Source organism: Ostrea edulis, chromosome 2 (genome assembly GCF_947568905.1).
Source record: "Ostrea edulis chromosome 2, xbOstEdul1.1, whole genome shotgun sequence".
Taxonomy (NCBI): domain Eukaryota; kingdom Metazoa; phylum Mollusca; class Bivalvia; order Ostreida; family Ostreidae; genus Ostrea; species Ostrea edulis.
The window spans coordinates 88,138,454-88,156,014 of NC_079165.1; the positions used below are offsets into that span (position 1 = coordinate 88,138,454).

Genomic DNA, 17,561 nt, shown 5'->3' on the forward strand with positions numbered 1-17,561 from the left:
AAGTATCCCGTCTCTGATTTAAAGCGCATGAGAGTAAAGGATATCAAATTGGAATGGGACGGTGGTAAAACGGATTTCTTTTAGATCCAGTGGTACGGTATGTATTAATATCTCACCAGAGCTCATAGAATGTAGAACTGACTTCATAATGACTTATGAAGGTGATCGGTGGGGAAATAACATATTCTGGTGATATTACTGGTTCTACAGGTATATATTTTGTAGACAGTGGAGGGGTGGTGGTGTGTACACAACATCTGTACACGTACACTACCCACTTCACGTGTCTGTGCATTATGCAAGCACTAGTGTTTGCAAACCTTTATAAGATACATGAAAGACTGCATTGAAGATAATGGCAAGGATGTCACTTAGGATCAACAAGCTCCACTTTTAATTTGGTGTCTGTGCATCAAATAAAGTATTTCTCATCTCCCACAAAATCTTTAAAGAAGAACACTATAACAAGAGATGGGAGATGTCTCTCATTATTCCATGGAAATAATTGTCATTAACACTATATTCTTTTAGCCCCTTAACTGGCCCTGTGAAATGCAGAACCACATGACCTCTACCCTTGCCCTTGGTGACTAGGTATACAGACTGTTGAATAGCAGTTGACCTTTGCTGTTCACTACAACAACCTTTTTCAAGACCACCAATTCTTTTAACACAACTTCCAAGAAATGCAATAAAATGGGAAAGTCTAACAGATTGAAAAACACAAGAGTCAATGTACTATAATCATGATTTTATGCTTGTTTATAAGGAACTCCTTGAAAGAAATTAAAAATATTTTTAATATTTATGATCAAGATTCCTTATAGCCAATATTCTTTCAAGCTTAACAAGGTTATTATGATGTGCATTGAAAATAGTTATTCTTAAAGGGGCATTAGCTGCCATTTTGATACCAAAAAATTAATTAAATGAAATTTGCTCCATATCATACATGTATATTTCAGTGATAACACCAGTATTTAATTATTTCAAACACCTTTTAACCCCAAAACAGGCACATTAATGTGTATGAATATCACATGAATTTTGGTAATTAAATGATTATTGTCTTGCAAGACAATAATTCGTCCTTATGTATTTCTATACACTAAAAGTGACAATCTATTGTCGTTTTATTAGGTTTCTCATGTTTTTGTACAAAATAAATATTATTATTAGGCATTAATATATATTCTTATTGAGAGATTTTGAATAAAAAGGTTGCCATCACTTTCCCAGCTAATGCCCCTTTGACAAACTACATAGCATATCATAATTAACTTGCTGTTAATGAATATGTAACTCTTAAATTAGGTTAAGAGAATTTGATACCAAAGTGCAGAATATTATATTGTAAAATGTACAAAGGTGCAGCCTTGAAATTTATTAAACATAACAATAACATGATTTCACAAAGTGTATTAATCAGTAATGGACAGTATCACTTATACCCTTCATAAATGTATTTTAACATAATGCATTTAGTACTACTGTGTGCTGGATTATTTTTCAACCCCATGTAAATAATGAATTACATTCAAGGGCAACAACTCTTCTAGACACATAGTCTGTTCTGAACACAATCTCTTCCATAGTCATAAGATATACATCATCATTTAAACTAATGTGTTAACATATGCATACCATAGGAAAAGATTTCACACACATACATCATAACCTATTATCCAATGTGGAGATGTACATGGACTCCAAAGTTTAGATATTGTATGTCTAAAAATATGTTCATTTGAAATATTAATAAGTACAAATGTACAATGTCAGCTACAATATGAGATGAGGATTTTTTTCAAGTTTTTCATAGCAAAATCATGATGGTATGTAAATCTATCCAAATACATAAGGGTCTTAGTACAGTTTCCAGCACATCCATTCATATTCCTGGTCATCCTATCTCTAACAATCTAGACATTACTTAGTTCTCTCCATGCCAAAAACACATAGGACCGAGACTCTCTCCAATCCACTCTGTTCTATTGCTACCATCTTGATCTCATTCAAGTTTCTCCATTCTGCAATCTTTCTTTCTGCTTCTACTGTTCCTCTCCAGGTTGTTTTCGGTCTCTTAAATGCCCTCTTCCCTTCTGGTGTCCAACCCAACGCCATCTCACTGTCATTGTCACCTCCCCTCCATAGCACGTGTCCTATATAGTTCCATCACCGTCTCCTCAGCTCATTGTTTATTGCATTGATGTCAGTCCTGGCTGCCACTTCCTGTTTTCCATAATTTTCTGCTACTTTATCCCCAGTATCCTCTGCAAGCATCTGATATGGTAAGCATCTATTGACTTTTCACCTATTCACCTTCCAAGACATGGAAATGCAAAATTTCTGAAAAAATAAATGCAAATATACCCTATGATAAATTTTAAATACATGCGTCTTAAACAGTACAAGAGGCCAAAGAGCCACATCGCTCAACGGAGTCACCTTGGCCCTGTCATTGTACAGCTGTTGTGATTTTAAAAAGATTTCAGTCTTTATTCCTATGAAAAATGTTGATCCCATATTGTGGCCCCAGCCTACATGAGCCCCAAAGGATCACAACATTACTGAAAATGAATTCACATTACACAGAAATGCCCCAACACCGCCTCAACACCAATATGATCGACAAGATCTTGCTGTTCTGGATAAGACCAAGGTCACAAGGTAATTAATCATGGTACATGCATGATACAAAAGATCTTGACATAAGAAATCTATATACAAAATATGAAAGCTCTGTCTTAAATAGTTGAGATATTGAATAGGTCAGATTTTTATCAAAAGTAGGTCAAACTTCCAGGTCAAAGTCACAAGATCGAACACTGTTGCATCACATGAAAGAACTTTTCGTAAAAAATGTATATACAAAATATAAAAGCCCTAGCTTAAATAGTTCAAGAAATATTTTTAAAAAAGATTTTTCCTATATACTTGTATGTAAAACCTTTATCCCCTATTGTGGCCCACCCTACCCTCGGGGCCATGATTTTAACAAAATTGAATCTGCACTATGTCAGAGAGCTGTCATGTAAATTTGAACTTTTCTAGCCCAGTGGTTCTTACGGAGATTTTTAAATGCCACCCCCCACCCCCCGGCCTATTTTTACATTTTTGTAAGTAAGTAAGTAAGTAATTTTTATTTAAAGTCGGAACTATATACAGGTAACAATAAACATGAGCTAAGAGCTCTTTAACCGACTATATAGCATTAAAAAAACACAAAGCACTAATGATATATAATTGCATGCATAGATATAAAAACAGAAATTTGAAATAAAACAGGACGCATACATGTATACAGACATCACAAGTCATGCATATATATACACAGGGACTAGCTATATTAAGATTATCGCCCCTTTGAAGGGGGCATAGTCTTTCATTTCAACAAACTTGAATCCCCTTAACCCATGGATGATCTATGCCAAGTTTGATTGAATTTGGCCCAGTGGTTCCGGAGAAGATGAAAATGTGAAAAGTTTACAGACAGATGGCAGATACAAAGTGATTAAAATAGCTTACTTGAGCTTTCAGCTCAGGTGAGCTAACAATATATCTTTTAAGATGTTTCAGCATATATATATATCTTTTATTAATAATAACTTCTTACCCTGTCCCTTTTCTTTTCAGTGGAATGAAATCTGGGTTGTAAGATGGTAGATACATTTTTATCCATTCTTCAGCTTTCTGGAAATGTCATTTTGGAGTTTCAGACAGGCTTTGTTTCCTGAAATAAACTTTAATTTAAAATTTTTTTTATTTAGAATTTCTGACTTAATTTTGAACTACATGTATTTGGAATAAGTAAATACTTGTAATGTTCAAGGGACATTATATGGAACGAGCACGCAGGATTTTAATATCATTTATATGTACTTATTGAATTTAATCTGGGTAAATCTACAGTTCACGCTTGCCTTTTATTAATTATATTGCATCAAAATTATTTGCCTGCATCATTAAAATTGCATGTGATGCACGTTATACTTATAAATTACACCTTCTTTGAAAAGTAACAGTCAAATGTCATAGTAAAAAAAAGATAATATGGTAGATCCATGAAAGTAGGTTCAAAGTAGCTATAATCATCTCCATTATGATAGGATAAACTTCCTGAAGCTGGAATATTACAAAATTTTACTTATTAGATTTAGAGTTTGATACAATCTTTTTAATAGATAAAAAACACCCTAGACATTTGTTCCTTACATTTATATTTCCTAGTACCTTAATTTGCTAATTAATACATGCAAAGGTAGTAGTATGTTTACTACATTCTTTGGTTGTGTGGCACTAGCATCTATTGTTTTCAAGATAAAAGATCTCCAACACCAGGGACTGAATCTTCAATTTATGCCATAAAGTAGTACATGTAGTTAGGAGAAACAAGTAATGTATAAATTCACTTAATTAAAGAAAAAGTAATTAGTTAGTATGATCTATCTCTGAATACCATAGAGGCATAGCAGGGTTGGACGGTTAAAACCGCCCCCGGTTTTAACCAGTGGTTTTAACTGTCCCGGTCAATACTCCCCAAGTGGTCAATAATGGTCAATTGTGATTTAAACTGTCCATTTTCCTATTTTTGTACATTTCTTGCAAAGATAAAGATAAATTAAGTCTTTTCATTAAATGGATCAATTGTTGATTAATATTTTTCATTAGATAATCAAATGTAATTTCATAAGTTTAATATATTTGGTTTGCTAAAACTGACCGAAATATCTTCAGTACCTACCAGAGGGTCACAGTTCTATAACATAGCTTGATTATTGGAGACAGACCTCTTAATACATGTACCTGGACATATTAAGAATAAAAGGTAGCTGGACATTACCTGAGCCCAGGAAGCAGAGTGGACAGGTGTTAATAAGCATAGGCTGGGACCAGAGATGACCAGTGTACCTGTTATTGTTATGAAAACATCACTAACCCACTCTCAAATGTTTATTCAACAGTTAAAATGAAGATTGATGAAACAATACTTATACTAAGGTAGTTCTTGTTAAATTAAGGAATTTGAACAGAAACTTTTACATCTCCCCAATATTCAACAGTCATTTGTACATTATTTATGTAATATTATGACTTATAAGTATATTATATATACCAAACAATTTTCAATCGACCAGTATTAACCAGTTTCAACCAGTATTGACCACTGGCCTCATATCGACCACTTTTTTGCCAACCCTGCCCCGGGCATAGACATATAACAGATATGTTATCCGTTATATGTCTATGTGAATACATACTGCAACTTTGCATTCTGAACAATTAAACATACACATTATATAATTATACAAGTCCATAGTGCTCTTTTTCCAGCCAATTGTGCATTTACTAGTTCTGGTATACATGTTATAACTGATGAATTTGATTACATCCCTCGGGCCCCCCATTTTCATCTTAACACTTTAGCTCCCCTCTACCCCCCCCCCCCCCCCCCCCCCCCCCCCCTTGATGTCCACTCCCCCAAATCAATGTCTACTTTCCGATTATTTGTTGGGGGTTGGACGAAAATACAATGATCAATCATTTCGATGTAATGGAATTGTGAAACCAGTAGGATAATTTGGTTCAGACAGTGAGTTTTGCATTTCATTCATGCATAGAATAGCCCTACTTACCTGATCTCACCTCTGATATGTCCAGGGATCTATGTTTGCCCTACTTTCAGTTTTCTACTCTTCATGGGATTTATGCGATTAATCGTTGTACATTATTTTCACTGGTCTACATAACGGTAAGAACTAAATAAAGAAGTTTTTCCTTCAACGTATCCGCTTCGTTTGTTTATTGCCGCCATTGCGCACTAGCATTCCGGATAAATACTAACTACCGGATACGTCTCTTTCATTTCGCTCATTTCCGCGCGAGACCATGGGTTGTTTTCATCTGCCCGTGTAGCACATTCGTTGTGTATTGATTATGACGTCACGGGATATGTAAGATAACGTCACGTGATATGAAAGATAGAAATATCTTACATACCTTTCTTTCATAGAATATCTGTATCTTACATACGTAGATATGAGAGAAAAGGTAATAATTCATCTTAACCAATTTGATTAAACGTTTGGACTTGCCTTGATTGAAACCTAGATAGTCGAAGGAGCACAAGTTTCCACTTTCAATATCTATGAACAAAATCAAAATATTGATGTCATATCCGGTAGGCGCCTTGATTTCCCATTCGCATGTTGCATTCCTGTATGAATATGGTTAAATAAAACTTTATTTTTCCTGTAAAAATAGACAGAACTTAATTGGGCATAATAATTTAAAATGCTTACGGTGGATAGAAATCCGGGAATCTTGGTGATGAAATATATCGAGGTGTGTCATCTGCCATTAATACCTGCTTTTGTTGACAGCCGCCAGCAGCTGAAACAGCGAAAATCTACATGAAATATTTGGTAAGTTTCAGTAGAAAATCAAGAAATGTTACCATTTTCTTACTCTGTTCTGTGGCGGAAAGGTATTGAAGACGAAAGCCTTTCTTAGACGAAACCATTCTTCTTGATGATTTTGAGACAAACTCGATGACTAAGGCAGATGAATTCTCAAAACTCATTGGTCCAAAGGATCGACCTCTCCCGCAAATCTCATTATCATTCAGAACATCAGTCTTGTTGTCTATACAGATGAAAATAAAGACAAATTTAAAAAATCCTTAAAAACTCCATGTACATTAATCATAAATAAACTTTGAACAAACAAAATGAAATCTGCATAAATACGTCATTTATAGTATTTCTCGTTAAGGACACAACCTTTCTTTTACTACTCCACTGCTAAAGTTTGAAAAGTGAGTAATATTTTCATAATTTTGAAAACTATGTAATTCATAGGTATTTATTCATATATCATCATCCGAAGGACCGCTCCATTTAGTCGCCTTTTACAAAAGCAAGGGGTACTGAGGGCATGTTCTAACCTGAATCCCCACAGACATTGATGTTTTATTACATTGACTAATGCTCTATTACATTTACTATTGTTCTATTACATTTACTAATGCTCTATTACATTTACTAATGTTCTATTACATTGACTAATGTTCTATTACATTGACTAATGCTCTATTACATTGACTATTGTTCTATTACATTGACTAATGTTCTATCACATTGACTATTGTTCTATTACATTTACTAGCGTTCTATTACATTGACTAATGCTCTATTACATTGACTAATGTTCTATTACATTGACTAATGCTCTATTACATTGACTAATGTTCTATTACATTGACTAGTGTTCTATTACATTGACTAATGATCTATTGCATTTCCTAACGTTTTGTTACATTTACTGATGTTTTATTACATTGACTAATGTTCTATTACATTTACTTATGTTTTATTACATTGAGATCACATTTACTGATGTTCTATTAGATTTATTGATGTTTTATTACATTTGCTAATGTTTTATTACATTTACTGGTGTTTTATTACATTTACTGATGTTCTATTAGATTTACTGATGTTGTATTACATTTACTATTGCTCTATTACATTGACTAATGGTCTATTACATTTACTAATGCTCTATTACGTTGACTAATGTTCTATTACATTGACTAATGTTCTATTACATTAACTAATGTACTATTACATTGACTAATGCTCTATTACATTTACTAATGTTCTATTACATTGACTAATGTTCTATTACATTGACTAATGCTCTATTACATTGACTAATGTTCTATTACATTGACTAATGTTCTATTACATTGACTAGTGTTCTATTACATTGACTATTGTTCTATTACATTGACTAATGTTCTATTACATTGACTAATGCTCTATTACATTGACTAATGTTCTATTACATTGACTAATGCTCTATTACATTGACTAGTGTTCTATTACATTGAGTAATGCTCTATTACATTGACTAATGTTCTATTACATTGACTAATGTTCTATTACATTTACTGATGTTTTATTACATTGACTAATGTTCTATTACATTGACTAATGCTCTATTACATTTACTGATGTTCTATTACATTGACTAATGCTCTATTACATTGACTAATGATCTATTACATTGACTAATGCTCTATTACATTGACTAATGCTCTATTACATTGACTAATGTTCTATTACATTGACTAATGCTCTATTACATTGACTAATGCTCTATTACATTGACTGATGTTCTATTACATTGACTAATGTTCTATTACATTGACTAATGTTCTATTACATTGACTAATGTTCTATTACATTGACTATTGTTCTATTACATTTACTGATGTTTTCTTACATTGACTAATGTTCTATTACATTTACTGATGTTCTATTATATTTATTGATGTTTTATTACATTTGCTAATGTTTTATTACATTTACTGATGTTTTATTACATTTACTGATGTTCTATTAGATTTACTGATGTTGTATTACATTTACTAATGCTCTATTACATTGACTAATGCTCTATTACATTTACTAATGCTCTATTACATTTACTAATGTTCTATTACATTGACTAATGTGCTATTACATTTACTAATGTTCTATTATATTCACTAATGCTCTATTACATTTACTGATGTTCTATTACATTGACTATTGCTTTATTACATTGACTAATGCTCTATTACATTGACTAATGCTCTATTACATTGACTAATGTTCTATTACATTGACTAATGTTCTATTACATTGACTAGTGTTCTATTACATTGACTATTGTTCTATTACATTGACTAATGTTCTATTACATTGACTAATGTTCTATTACATTTACTGATGTTTTATTAGATTGACTAATGTTCTATTACATTTACTGATGTTTTATTAGATTGACTAATGTTCTATTACATTGACTAATGCTCTATTACATTTACTGATGTTCTATTACATTGACTAATGCTCTATTACATTTACTAATGTTCTATTACATTGACTAATGCTCTATTACATTGACTAATGCTCTATTACATTTACTAATGTTCTATTACATTGACTATTGTTCTATTACATTGAGTAATGCTCTATTACATTGACTAATGTTCTATTACATTGACTAATGTTCTATTACATTGACTAATGTTCTATTACATTTACTGATGTTTTCTTACATTGACTAATGTTCTATTACATTTACCGATGTTCTATTAGATTTATTGATGTTTTATTACATTTGCTAATGTTTTATTACATTTGCTAATGTTTTATTACATTTACTGATGTTTTATTACATTTACTGATGTTTTATTACATTTACTGATGTTCTATTAGATTTACTGATGTTGTATTACATTTACTAATGGTCTATTACATTTACTAATGCTCTATTACATTGACTAATGTTCTATTACATTGACTAATGTTCTATTACATTGACTAATGCTCTATTACATTTACTGATGTTCTATTACATTTACTGATGTTCTATTACATTTACTGATGTTCTATCACATTCATTTGTTAGAAAATTTACGATAATGTTTAGGATTAATTGATTGTATATTGTTTAACGTCCCTCTTGAGAATATTTCATTCATGTAGAGACGTCACCACTACCGGTGAAGGGCTGCAAAATTTAGGCCTATGCTCGGCACTTATGGCCTTTGAGCAGGGAGGGATCTTTATCGTGCCACACTTGTTGTGACACGGGGCCTCGGTTTTTGCGGTCTAATATGAAGGATCGCACATTTAGTCGCCTTTTACGACAAGCACTGAGGTCCTATCCGAACCCACAAGAAATCACACTTAGCACGATAGTGTTTTGTTAGCTAGAATATCTATGCTTTTCTCAATTTTCCAAGAATAAACATTACCATTTCAAAATCTTAGCAATCACCAAGTCATTCATTTATATATTAGGGTTCTTCAGTATGCGATATATAAATGTTCTGGCATAGACACGAATTGAGCTGAAACTTTTCAAATTCTGGTTTCTGTTTTTAGCCCACCTGAGCTGAAAGCTCAAGTGAGCTTTCTGATCACCCGTTGTCCGTCTGTCTGTCTGTATCACTGTCTATCCTTCAAAGGAGAGATAACCACACAAATGCAAAAATCGCTAAAACGCATCAATGATGCGTATGGCCGAGTTACAGTTTGGAAAATTATGCACGCTTGCATCCACGAAGTAAAAACATGCACGTATTTAATATAGTTTATAAGTATGAAGCTTTGAATGGCCGCAATAGGTATTTAGTGTGATAATGATCTTGACCTTTGGATTTCAAAAGCAACATGAATTTTGAATGTCATCAGGATTTGAAGTATGATAAACATGCACCAGCAAGTACATGTTTAAAAGTTAGAGGTAAGCTCAAATCTACAGTATATAGTGAAAAAGAGATATTGACCTTTGACCTTTTGATCTCAAAATAAATAGGAACCTTCCTCTTATGGATGTGATCAAAATTTGCAAGTCTGACAAAGATGCACCAAGAACCACTGGACCAGAAAAACTGAAATTTCCATGACATATTCTTGACATAGTGGAGATTCATGTTTGTTAAAATCATGATCCCCCCCCCCGGCCGGGGGGGGGGGGGGATGTAGGATGGGACCACAACAGGGGATCAATTTTTTTTTTACATGCGAATATTTAGGGGAAATTTTTGAAAAGTCTTCTTAACCACTGGCCATAAGAGTGGAGATTTACCTGAAAGCTTTTTGTTATAAAGTAGGTTCACGTTTGTTCGGATCATGCCCCTCCCCCCTGGGGTGTGAGTGTTATAGGATGGGGTCACAATAGGTGATCAAAGTTTTACATAGAAATATATAGGGAAAATCTTTCAAAATATCCATCTCAAGAACCAATGGACCAGAAAAGTTCACATTTACATGAAAATAAATAAGATAAACTCTAAAAAATATTCTGAAGAACCACTGAGCCAGAAAAGTTTACAGTTTACAGTTTACATATACAACAAAGCTTCCTGACATAGTGCAGAGTAAAGTTTGTTAAAACCATGGTCCCCGGAGATAGGGTGGGGCCACTATAGGGGATCAAAGTTTCACATACAAATATATGGGAAAAATCTTTAAAAATCTTCTCAAGAACTATTGGGCCAGAAAAGTTTATATAAAAGCTTTCTAACATAGTGCAGATTCAAGTTTGTTAACATCACGGCCCCCCAGAGTAGGGTGGGGCCACAATAGGGGGATTGAAGTTTTATATACAAATATATAGAAAAAATATTTTTAAAACCCTTCTCAAGAACAACTGGGCCAGAAGAGTTTATATCCAAAGTGAAAGATTCCTGAGAAAATGCAGATTCAAGTTTGTAAAATTCATGGCCTCTGGGGGGTAGGTTGGGGCCACAATAGGGATCAAAGTTTTACATGCGGATATGTTGGGAAAATCTTTTAATATGGGCCAAGGTGAATCAGGTGAGATATGTGGCCCATGGGTTTCTTGTTAATGTTAACAATGCTTCACTTAAATATTTCTAATGGTCAGCAAAAATTTGAATGTCAGTTCTCGAGTTACAGAGCTCGCGATACTTTACTGTGTAAACAAGGATCGTGTCATGTTGCCGTTTACATTATTTGGTTTATAAATATACTAGTAAAAGTTTCATGTAAAGCAGATTTGTCAAATTACTAATTCATATTGAACACAATTAAACACCCAGTTTCTAGTGTTTGTTACATCTTTTAAATATTATAGTTTCTATTAATTAAGAAATCTATATATAAACAAAAAAACATGGCACAAGCCTTGTTTATAAAACATAGAATTGTGAGTGCTGTATCTTACTTGTAACTTAACAACTAACATTTAAATTGATTGTTGATCATTACCAATACCTTACTTTAATATTGTAAACATTGAACGTTGGGAAAATAAATTTTGAAAAATTTCTGCTGTAATCGTGCCCATGCTCGATTGCTGGGTAGCAATATAGGTCTACATCTCCCCACTATATTGTCAACTGAAATGTTCTAATACAAAATTAGATATGTATACATTGCAAACTTTTTCATTTAAAATTTTATGTGAACTTGCACTGAACCATGCTACAAGAAGTTTAGTTTCAGTCCAAACAAGTACTTTTATCCTCTACATTTACACGTTTATGACAAAAAAGGTTTATAAGAAAATGTTTACTGGTCAGTGGAACAGATGAACACTTGAAATTATAACTTACATGTAAATATATACATGTAAAGGACAACACATCTCAAAATTTTAATCACATACCCCGTCAATCTGAAACTCCAATATCAGCCCAAGGGCTGTAGGCATTGTCTTATCATAGTGTCCACAATTAGAATAGGATGATATGCATTTTCAATCACATTGATCTTATCTTTATGTTGACCAGCTCAATTGCAATTTTAATGACGGCTAGAAGTTGAACCAATCATTACTTGTTTGAATAATGAAAGATATTCAATGAAATAAAAGATAAACATTATCAAAATAATGAAATTATAGTTTCATCTCATTCATTTGTTCTTCATTCTTTACAAATTATCGTTTGCCTCCAAGTGGAAAAAAACGATGTACTCCGAATGAAGGGGTGTTCCACATTGCAATTAAAGGTAAGAAAAGGGGTAAAATACAGAGATCAAAGAAACGCCGCGACCATTATTATCCACAGCATATCGATTAATCGAAGATTATCAGAAAGGTGATACCTATGAAACTTCCACATGAAAAAAATAAAGAGAGTGTTCCCGTTTTGCACACCGTTGACAATGGGGTATAGCACAATAGGTGTGATTTATTATTTGATAATAATAATTACTGCCCTCTACCTCGGATGTACCTGAGATTTACCTGTATATCAACCGTATAATATATTTAACGCTGAGACGTGCTGGGTAGCAAACACGATGAATCTAGATTTTAAATTGTTTATAAACTAAATCAAGAAATGAATTATACAAAATACTTCAGAAATGTGAAATGAATCAAGAAATAAACTGCATGTAAAAGTTTATTAATGGTTCTAAATATCTACATTTCGGCCAAGTATGATAAAGTTTACACCTGAAAATATACATGGACATTTTCATATTTTATCATCTCCCGATATTGTTTGATTAAATGTACAGTTTAATCACACTATCCTTCCACTAAAATATGTGAAATATTTTTCATTTGATTTTTAAACAACCGAAGTTTTCTACATCTGGTATGGGAAATATCCAAGGGAAAATACACATGTATTAAAGAACGTTAGTTTCATTTGTGTGTAAACTCAATCAACAGGCATAACACATTGATTAAGAATTTCAAGAAATGTATATGCAAATCATACTTAGGAACAGTTTGACATAGTCTCCCAGTGAACAAGGAATCTGGCTGATCGTTAAACTGAAAACGAGGCTGGTGTCAGGCGCCGCTTCTATCTGCCACCAACAGGTCAAGTCTCTGTAAAGAGAAAACTTAACATTACTCTAACTGCTAAACAAGCTTTTCGTGATCGATTGCGAATGTTAGTGTCAGTTTGGGTGACTGTCTGGGTTCTGCTGTTTTAGATAAGAAGTCGAATTTCAGTCATTCAAAGAACTATTTTGACTTTAGCAATTAATTATCGGACGGTAAACACCCTTCTTTAAGACCACCCGAAGTACATGCGTGATGAGTTTAAGATATGAATTCACGGCGACTTTATCATTTCAATTGAAACATAACACTCATCGGATCATATTAAGTTTGACAGGAAATGATGCCGCGCCGTGGAATAAATGTCACCCACTCCGACACCGCGTGGGTTATGTTGGAATACTCGTCCGAATGTAGAGAAGTCCAATTACAGTATATGTATGTGTGTCTCCGAGCGCGTGCGCGTAAGTATGTGTGCATGAATGTGTTTGTTAGAGAGAGAGAGAGAGAGAGAGAGAGAGAGAGAGAGAGAGAGAGATGATCCAGTTACTCACCCAGAATATAGTCTGTCATTGTCATATCCGGGGGAAGTGACGTAATTAGGCACAATGTCTGCTGTTAGTGTCAGAGTCTCGTTACACTGGCCTGACAATCATAAATTACACAGTAAAGTGATTGTGTTGGAAATGATGTTATTCCACACTATTGTTACATTTCCGCGTGGTACGTAAGCATGTTACGCTACACAATGTGCTGACTCACTGGCTAAATGACAGGTATAAGAAATTGTACTTTATAACGAGATTACAGTTTTGCTATAACCACAGTTGACCCGAGATAAAGTACCGGTTTGAAGTTATAAAACAAGACCGACACATATTGACCAGACACGTGCAGTATGAACCATAGTACCTACATAATGGCATTCTCACATGTTATATTCCTTCTCCCTGTGACAAGAAGTACACATCTTAGAGTTTACCTTATTAACTTGGAATAGAAAACGAATTTGTTCCTAACACTCCGTTATTCATTCTGTATTGAAACCATTGGAGTTTACAGTTTTTAGTTACATGTATTTTGAAACGTAGTATGTAAAAAAAAAATTCATTCTCCGTTATCTATACCTAAAAGCTCACGCCATCGTGTTGTCATCCGAAGAGTTTGTTTAAAATTTCGCATAAGAACTTCGATCGTTTACACTTCAATACATTGTAAATGTTTGTTCTAATAAAAGGATTTGGTAACACTGTCTGTACCAGACCCTTTAATCGTTTCAGCGCATTACACGATGACGTTAGGTTTTATTTGACTGTCACAGTAAAAACAGCAGTATTATAGGGTTATTGAACTTATATTGGTGAATATTGGCTCGAGTTGGCTGTGAAAATGCTCGAACTTGCGAGTGCATTTTGACAGCCAACGAGTGCCAATATTCACCAATATAAGTTAAATAACCCTTTTATCATATAGCTAAAGTATTTAGTTGTTAAATTATATCCCTTTCACTCAAAATACTCCAAAATAGACGAAAACTCATCAATATTGGCATCTAAGGTGAAAGTGTGAAATATCAGCATGCATTTCTTAACTGTTCAATATTAAACCTGTCATTGATGCATGTAGCAAACAGATTTTGTGAATGGAAACATCATAATTTATGTACAGTAAATTAACGATATCAAATACCGGCTCTGTCAGATTCGGATGACCGTCGTCCGCCATTTTGGCTTGTTTAGGTAGCAGGAGACAGTTTCGCACTATAGGCCCGGTCAACTTTTTAAAAAAAAAATGGAAATACCTTCTTTTTTTAAAAAAAATGGAAATACCCCATATTTGAAGTGATATTATATGTGTAAAAATGTATACAATAATTTTAGGATGCATGTCAAATGTAGCTGAGTGCTTAATAATAATGTTGATATACAACATGTAGGTGTCACCATGATTCCTAGCATATAGATGGGTGCAAATACGAAACTAAGACACGTGGTCAGTTGCTGAAGAAATTCTGGTGAAAACATGCATGGTCAGCAAAGGGTCTGTAGCTGAGAGGGAAGGTGGATGACCCCATATGAAAGGTAGAATTTTGAGAAGGGCAGATAGGGTTCTTGATTGTGCAGTGTCTAAACCCTCAGGTTTGGTACTGCGATGGTGTGGGGGTGGTACGGATTAGCCCAAATGAGAGAAAATCAACAACAAAAAAAGGGGGGGGGGGCCTGCTGAGAGAATGTTTTGTGCACCAGCATCAGTATTTATAGATTACATGTAATTTAGGGTCATAATTTATTAACTACACCAATATGAAATACAAGTATTGACATAAAAGGGAAATATGATTTTTCATTCGTCTGTCATAATCTGACTTTGATGTATACCCCTATCCACATGTTTCAGAACCAAAGAAACTGCCCCCTGCCATCTTACGTCGGTAAGGTCAATATTGAACGCTCATAATCGGAATGTTTCGGGCGCATACAATTTACGCAATGCAAAGTTAGCGTTCAATAAATTCTCAGGATATTGAACGCTAACATTCTCTAGATTTTACGCAGACTTTATAATAGACTATTTATTAGCTATGTAATAAAATGTAATATAGCCATGCTTCCCTCATCGTCCAGGAAAACCAATAGGAAAAAAAACACTACTTTTTGACGTATTGAAAAACTATGGAAACATGCAAATCCGTAACAAGTGCCTAGTAAACAAAACAGAATGGCAGACTCATCCTCACAAATCCTAGTAGTAATATGTAGAATTGTAAATAATTAAAATATATGCGAAAATTTGACTTTCTTCGTTAGAGCGTGCGCTAAAAACCGAACACTTACACCATAGCAAAGCATTTAAACACGCCATAACCCCTAAAACGAATAATACGTACTTGCATAGCCTAAGAAGTTAATCTTCACACTCGGATATGTAGCATTACATCTCTAATAACTAAAGAGGTCAAGTTTTCCCCCAATGATATCATGAATTTGTCTGATGTTCTGTCAAATGAATTTTCATTAAAGAATATTTCCCCATTAATATGGATCATGAAGTTGTAAAACAAAGGTGAATCTGCAGTAACATCAGGATGTGTAGAGTTTGTAATTCAATTCATGCCTTCAACACATCCATCCTTAATTGATTTTTAAAATGACTTTAAAAATATTTTGGTGTATTCAATCCCACAGAATTATTTATTTAGCTTATAGGTGAGAATTGATATGAAAATTTTACTATAATATTGGTAAATCATATCAATATTATAATATCAGTCTAGTCGTGGGCGTGTGCTCTCTATGCTTTTTCAAACCAAATGCTTTAAAACATTGTACATGTGCCCTCTGTTAGAAAATCCACATAATTATGACCAATTCATTTACTGTTCTGTAAAATACATGTAGAACCATGTTTTCCGGGTACCGTTCTGTAAAATACATGTAGAACCATGTTTTCCGGGTACCGTTCGGTAAAATATATGTAGAACCATGTTTTCCGGGTACCACCCTTTGAAATACACGTAGAACCATGTTTTCCGGGTACCGTTCTGTGAAATACAGATAGAACCACGTTTTCCGGGTACTGTTCTGTAAAATACACGTAGAACCATGTTTTCCGGGTACCGTTCGGTAAAATATATGTAGAACCATGTTTTCCGGGTACCACCCTTTGAAATACACGTAGAACCATGTTTTCCGGGTACCGTTCTGTGAAATACAGATAGAACCACGTTTTCCGGGTACTGTTCTGTAAAATACACGTAGAACCATGTTTTCCGGGTACCGTTCTGTAAAATACATGTAGAACCATGTTTTCCGGGTACCGCTCTGTAAAATACACGTAGAACCATGTTTTCCGGGTACCGCTCTGTAAAATACACGTAGAACCATGTTTTCCGGGTACTGTTCTGTAAAATACACGTAGAACCATGTTTTCCGGGTACCGTTTTGTATAATGCATGTAAAACCATGTTTTCCTTTGGGTGGACATTTGGAAAATACAATAAAATACAGGGCCAAATAAATCCAAGAGTGTCTGCTTCTTTACGCGTGATTGAAAAAAATTCAAACAAACAAAACTAGATGTGTGGGGGCGAAACAATTGTCCCCGCCCAAAGGTGAAAACTCTGCTAAAAGTTATCCGTACTTAACCTGTGTAATCTCATGAGACATAAAAATTCCAATTCAAGATGTCCATGCTCGACTGGGATGATGAACGGAAACTGAATTGTTGGAAATTTT

At 33.9% G+C, this 17,561-nt stretch overlaps 1 protein-coding gene and 1 long non-coding RNA gene across 2 annotated transcripts in view; both read right to left on the reverse strand.

The window, feature by feature from the left end:
- Nucleotides 1–15,051, reverse strand: part of LOC125680113 (uncharacterized) — a 34,991-nt gene extending 19,940 nt beyond the window's left edge. Inside the window, exons 1-6 of the mRNA XM_056153513.1 lie at nt 15,039–15,051; nt 13,881–13,971; nt 13,259–13,371; nt 6,469–6,645; nt 6,303–6,393; nt 6,096–6,217 (exon numbers count right to left, since the gene is read on the reverse strand). Coding sequence (XP_056009488.1) covers nt 6,096–6,217; nt 6,303–6,393; nt 6,469–6,645; nt 13,259–13,371; nt 13,881–13,971; nt 15,039–15,051 — 607 coding nt within the window. The remainder of the gene's footprint in view (nt 1–6,095; nt 6,218–6,302; nt 6,394–6,468; nt 6,646–13,258; nt 13,372–13,880; nt 13,972–15,038) is intronic.
- LOC130051950 (uncharacterized) lies at nt 783–5,920 on the reverse strand. Its single transcript, XR_008800234.1, has 3 exons — nt 5,637–5,920; nt 3,617–3,733; nt 783–2,349 (listed from the first exon to the last, which is right to left on the reverse strand). It is a non-coding gene; the product is annotated as an uncharacterized LOC130051950 (long non-coding RNA).
- Nucleotides 15,052–17,561: the final 2,510 nt, after the last annotated feature.